Here is a 6,408-nt window from a genome sequence, read left to right as displayed (position 1 = left end):
GTTCATGTTGTACCAGCCTCCACCACCATCCCTGGCATTCCAGACACCTACCATTCTGTGTTTTTAAAAACTGACCTTGATGTCTCCTGAAAAACTTTCGTCTACTTACCTTAAACAAATGATTTTACTAATTGAGGTTCCCCCGCCCACCCCCACCCTTCGTTTGCTTAAGGGTACGATCAGGTGTAAACCCTGCTTTGCAAAAAATTGTAGGTTAGTCAAACATTTTGGCTGTTATTTCATGTCAGATTTAAGGCGTGCAGAGCTTTAACAGATAACTGACTCACAGTGGAAAAAAATCAGTAAATTGTTTAACAAGTTGACAAAAGCTAGGGAACATTTCAGTTAAATAGTTTCATAACTTCTCCTAGCAATAAGTGAAAATGGAAACAAATATCAATGTAATGGCACATAACTAATTTATTGATATAGTCTCCTGTTTGCCAGAACAATATTCAGCAAAACAAAATTAAGATCTCATTCTGTTAGTAATCTTCATTATACCTTAACCCTAAATGAAATCTTTTGCAAGGGGTGCAATTACAATATTGACAGAAAAATTCTAATGTTCTTTCTTGAACACTGTGCCTAACCTCCCTTTCACTCGATACAGTAAAAGTATTCTTACAATCTGAATTCATACAATTAAAAGTAATTTAATTACCATGTTTCATATTCATCACCAGTTTCTAATGGGCTATATCAAAACACACTTGCCAGAGCAAGTGTGCACATGGCATGCTAAAAAGTTGAAAGTGAAATCTTAAATTTTTAATCAAGATTAGCCTTGAATACTTCATTTTCAAATGAAATAACAATTTGCCTGGAAGGTCAGATATCTCATATTTTGCTAGGTTTGAAGTGACAATATTTCCTATAATGCCAGTAAGATTTGTTTACAAATATATTCACCAGAGAACATACAAAAGTCAGGCACAAAAATAATCTCAAATCACATAACATTTCTAATATCTGGCATATACCATATATACATATATTACAAGGCCAAAGAAAATCCATCTTTTATTTAGATTTTCTACCAAGGCCATTTTAACGACACCAACCTTGCAATATAAACTACCTTAAATTTGGTTACATGCGACCACATATATAAGTGTACTTCAGAGGATGCTCTCAGCACCCAGAAAACAAACCAATTCACTGATATTGTCGGTATTCACCAAATGATGGCGTTTGTAGCTGAGTTGGGTCATCCGCAAACTGTGGACCTACAAGGGGACAAAAGAAGGATCAGTTTGATTATCTTTACAAAATACACTTTACCCAAAGTAATTGCAAGAAACAATCTAATCATAATTTGTGTTGCACCTTCTAATTATATAAGCATTGCAATATTAACCCAGCACAATATTATTCAAAATAGGCTAGTTTCTTGTAGCTTTATAGTTTACAGAATTAATATTTACTTTGCAATGTTTTTCATAAGGTTATTTTCTTTTTTTTTAAATTATAGTTGATCTTGTATTTTTATATCCATGTTGTAATTGTGAACAATCCATAACTGGGTATGCTAATTTCCTTTTATAACAAAATGCTTGAAATTAAGATATGGTTCAAATGTAGCATGGTAAAGTCTTCAGGCCTCATTTTTATTTCTGTTTAACTTAAGTTTAAGCCAGGGAAGTTTAAAATCATGAAGACTGCATTTTTAACCAAAGACTAACGTCCGTTAGTAACGTGGGGTGATGCAGTGGGCAATTGTAACAAAAGATTAATACAAGGAGATAAGCCATCTTCGTTGTACTCAACGTGTATCATTTGTGACTTTAAAAAAGAGACTAACACTCCGAAAGGGGAAGAAATTAGGTTGGAGGAATATAAACATGCAATTCTGGGAAAGGGCACTAATTAGAGAGCAGTGTTTCTTTTAAAAAAACTGAGCAGCCTAATTCAACGAGCTATCAATGCACAACTCAAATGACAGCCGGAACACAAAGAAGAAAAGCAGAAGCTTCAGTTAAAGAACAAGCATATTATTTAATGGTTCCTGTTAATTGTCCCACCAGGCAAATTACTTGCAGAATAACCCATCCATGCAATCCTGCCAATTCCAAATTAGTTGGTGGTTACAACTTACCTGTTGGAAATTGTGTTGAAGCGAATCGTGTGAGCATTATACCAGCCCCTTCAATCAAAGCGAGTAGAATTCCTCCCATAGCTGCAGATCCCACCATCGCCACTGGACCATCTAAGTGAAAACGTCCACAGTTTATGAACTACAATAAATGCTTAACACAGTAAGAATAAAGGGTAGGATGAGAATATTATGGATTTCTTTCTGAAAGGAATAAAATTAACATTATTTTTGACAGTAGAGGAATAGGTTGCACATAGACAAGGCATGATTTGGGAAACTTGAAAAATACCATGGAGAGTGCTGAATAGGAATATAATTTCTGAGAGCAGAGAGTACAAGTTAGCAATTTTACAAAAGGCTCTTCAGGGACTGATTTTATGATCCAAGTACATTCTTCGGTGACCAGATTTGATGTGCTAAAATTAAATCCATAAATTCAACAGGGAGAAGAGATGTATTGATAAAATGATGGGAGTGGGCAAGGCAGCAGGGTATGAAATTCAATTACAGCAAATATGTACAAAATATATGCTTAATGGGATCCTCGAGATTCAAATTCTTAATGCGTCGAGAATACCATCTCAAACAAATAAACACTTCTTACAAAATTTCACATCATGCCAAGAGATATTGAATAGAAAAACATGACAAGAGTATAAATAAACTAAAGTATTACCTGGATTAGAATCCTAATTGTAGATTGAGACTACAAAATGGTGAAAACATGCAATAGAAGTACGACAGGATACTTTCACAGATTTACTGGGTAATCACTGGCTTAGAAAAATTGAAGTTTTAACTTTCACAACCAAAATGTCATGTACAATTTCTAAGTGACTGCATCCTAGCTGCAAGCTTCACCACATCTTTGAAAATTTCACTTACTTCTTGCAGCTAATATTGCTCCTGTTAAAGCTCCACTGGTGATGGAATTCCACGGATCTTCTTTTCCTCGGACCTTCACTAAACCGCAGTCAATCATTGAAAACAGACCACCCCATATGGCAAAGCTCCCTAAAGTGAAAAAAAGAATTAAAATGTTTGTTTGCAATTAAAATCATAATGTGCATGCACTCAGCGATGATATAACCCACTGATTATATTATTGCCAGGTCTCAAGGTTCTGATAAATTAGAGAAAAACAGTTATAAATTGACTAATCGGTAAATGTATTAAACATCTAACATTTTTATGTATACAGTTTTTAAAATGAGCCTTTTATTCCAACTTTTCATTCTGATGTAATCTCCTGTTCTTTTTCTAGTATATACAAATATCGAACATATTCCAAAGTGCGCAATTAAGGCTATTCTATTCAAATTACACTAAGGAAGCAACACTTCATCAGATGATACGGGAGCAACAAAAAAAAAATTGCTGGAGGAATTTAGTGTGTCAGGCAGCATCTTTAGAGACAAAGGGATAATTGTCATTCAGGCCAAGACCTTCCTGAAGGATGCAGAGGGGAGATAGTTAATTTAAAGATGTGGAGGCTGGCAGGGAATAGGTAGAACCAGGTGAGGAAATGATGGACAGATAGGGCCAGGTGGGAAGAAGAATTAAACTCGATGACATTGGAGGGAAAGGTTGGGGAGAAAGAGAGAAGTGAATAGTCAGTGAGAAAAGGAGTACATGAAGTGTGGGGTGAAGGGTACCTAAAGTTGTAAAATTTATTGCTCAGACTACCAGGTCATAGACTACCTAGGTTGATTGAGGTGTGGTTCTACAATTTTTCATTGGGTCTTATCTTGGCTGAGGAGAAGGCCAAACAATGTGGCAACGGGGAAAGGGATGAGCGAACCAGAAAGCCACAGAAACAGAGTGGCCCCTGCAATAAACAGAAATGGGTGAAGGAAAGATGTGACGAGTGGTAGGATCTTGTTGAAGTGGTGGAAATGCCAAAGGATGATGTGCTAGATACAAAGGCTGTTTGGCTGAAAGGTGAGACCCAAGAGACATCTCTGTCCTATTTGCTCAAGGGGGTGGAAGAGGGGCAGTATGAACAAGGAATGGAGTAAATGCAAGTGAGGACTCCATCAATGAGTTAGCTACATTTTCTGAAAAAAATACTTTAAAAAAGACTATTAGATGGGCCGTTAGTTCTTAAAATTAAACAAACTTATCACAATGAAAAGACAACTAATGTACCTCCTAACTGAGGAGCTCTGGTCTTAACTGCAGTCAAACTTCCACGAAATCGATGACTCATTCCCTTGTTGAAGACAAGACAAAAAAAAAATTGGAAGCAAATTCTAATGACAACAAATGCACTCTGTAATAACAGTACAACTTACCAAATGTCTATGTCATAACAAGTTACGCACAGTTAATCAATTTTTTAAACCAATGGCTGGCTCACCTCCTCCTTTATACATTTATGAAACTTGAGGAAGTTCACACCAAATTTAGTAACAAACGTGTATTTCACAAATATAATTCAAGGAATCAAGAGCAGTGGACGTTCAGCTCAAACCTAATTCAAAGGATTCTGCTACCGAAAGATTGCGTAAAACCAAAGCAACACGGTAGGAACTTTCCTCTTTTCTGATACTTGTTGCTTTCAGACATCAGCTATGGAGTTCTACAAGATCCAGGAAAATTGATGTTATGAAGCTGCCTGGATAGCTATTCACATTAAATGATTCTCATTATCAACAAAGAAATAAAGCACAACTTTTAAAATCTCATTTTACAAAGCACAAGGTTAAAATTGGAACAAATGGGATAGAAACTTTGGGGGTGGGGCAAATTAAATTGTTCTATTTTTGAATATTTACTTGAGATTATTACATGACGAATGTATAAAATTTGTTTTAAACTAGAAGTTGCTAAACAGCAATGAACATTTGTTGTACATTAAAAGCTCATTTACACCTCATAATGAATCCATAACATCAATGTGCTTTACAGTCAAATGCTTTCCAAATGTCTAACCAAATAATGGCAGTTGGCATGGTGTGGCAAAGGGTCTGATTCTATATGACCAACTCCATAAGCTTTACATTAATTCACTACTTTTTAATATTATGTTGAGAAATTATCCAATGAAGGAATATGGAATCAACAACTGAAACTCCTAGACAATGAATTTCACCATAAATCAACAAATTTCAAAAATTGTTGTCAGTTTCATAGTGTAATTGGCCTCATTGCAACTATAAAAGCAAAATTTTAGCCCATCAATCTGACATATAAAAGCAGGACCAAGACACTATATGAAAGAAATGAAACATTTTTACCTTATCCCACAGTCCATGAGAGAAAAAAAAAATCAAACATGACTTTGCAAAATGTTAAAACTGAGAGCGACCTAAATAACCTTGAACAAGGGGCACTCAAAAGTTAAAACAAGTGCAGTAAGCAAATGGGATGTGTTCCTTTCTATGCTGTAATGAGAACAGGAGTAATCATATCCTGTCTTAATTTTTGGTATCTTAATGAGACAGCACACACAATATTGTGTAGCTTCCTTATCTGATCAAAGACAGTGCATGCCATCAAGGGGGGTTTAGCAAAGATTCAACAAACTTTTTCATGAGATGGCAGATTTGCTGTGTGAGGAGACTGATTAGACAAGCTTTGTATTTTCTAAAGTGTGGAGCACACATGACAAACTCAGGCCCGCGGGCCAAATTTGGCCCGTGATATAATTATATTTGGCTCGCAAGATCATATCAAATATGTATTAGAGCTGGCCCGCTGGCCGCCGCGCCAGTATAGCGCATGCACAGCTAATACTACAAATCCCAGAATGCTTTGCAAATGCGTTGGCGCCGGCCCGTCAGCCCGCTAATCGCCCCCACCTCCTCTGTTTACTTTCATTAGCTTCTGTGACCTGTCGCCTAACTCACATGTAATAAACCCCTTACGAAAAATGGCCAAACGAAAGACAGAAAACAGGACCTTTCAAGACAGGTGGGAGGCAGACTATATGTTCATCATTTTAAAAGACAAACCTGTTTGTCATTGAAGCAAGTTGTTATTGTTTTGACTTGTTGGCTTGTGAAAAAAAAATACATTTAAAAGGAGCTTAAAGGCTATAGAGAAATATTATTTATTGAATATTTTATTTCTCATTTGTTAATGCTTCTTCTGGAAAGAGTTTAACCAAAACTATTATTAAACACATATTTTAATAAGAAAAAGTTTAACATTACATATGTTGAAAGAAGAGAAAACATGCAGATGTTGTTGAAAATTTTCAATAAATATTTAGTTTGGCCCACGACTTAGTCCAAGTTTTTAATTTTGGCCCTCTGTGAATTTGAGTTTGACACCCCTGGTGTAGAGGAATGAGAGATTAATCTTAT

The 6,408-nt window shown here is 35.9% G+C and overlaps 1 protein-coding gene across 3 annotated transcripts in view; it reads right to left on the bottom strand.

Annotated features, from left to right (window-relative positions):
- Positions 1-396: 396 nt before the first annotated feature.
- Positions 397-6,408, bottom strand: part of timm17a (translocase of inner mitochondrial membrane 17 homolog A (yeast)) — a 33,199-nt gene continuing 27,187 nt past the window's right edge. For all 3 annotated transcript variants that reach the window (XM_069941737.1, XM_069941736.1, XM_069941735.1), the window contains exons 3-6: positions 4,247-4,310; positions 2,984-3,112; positions 2,099-2,209; positions 397-1,229 (exon numbers count right to left, since the gene is read on the bottom strand). In XM_069941737.1, the coding sequence (XP_069797838.1) occupies positions 1,159-1,229; positions 2,099-2,209; positions 2,984-3,112; positions 4,247-4,310 (375 nt within the window). In that variant the 3' untranslated portion in view covers positions 397-1,158. The remainder of the gene's footprint in view (positions 1,230-2,098; positions 2,210-2,983; positions 3,113-4,246; positions 4,311-6,408) is intronic.

The sequence above is a fragment of the Narcine bancroftii genome, chromosome 5 (genome assembly GCF_036971445.1).
Source record: "Narcine bancroftii isolate sNarBan1 chromosome 5, sNarBan1.hap1, whole genome shotgun sequence".
Classification (NCBI taxonomy): Eukaryota; Metazoa; Chordata; class Chondrichthyes; order Torpediniformes; family Narcinidae; genus Narcine; species Narcine bancroftii.
Note: the sequence above shows the minus strand (reverse complement) of the source record. Positions and strands in the feature narration are given on the sequence as shown.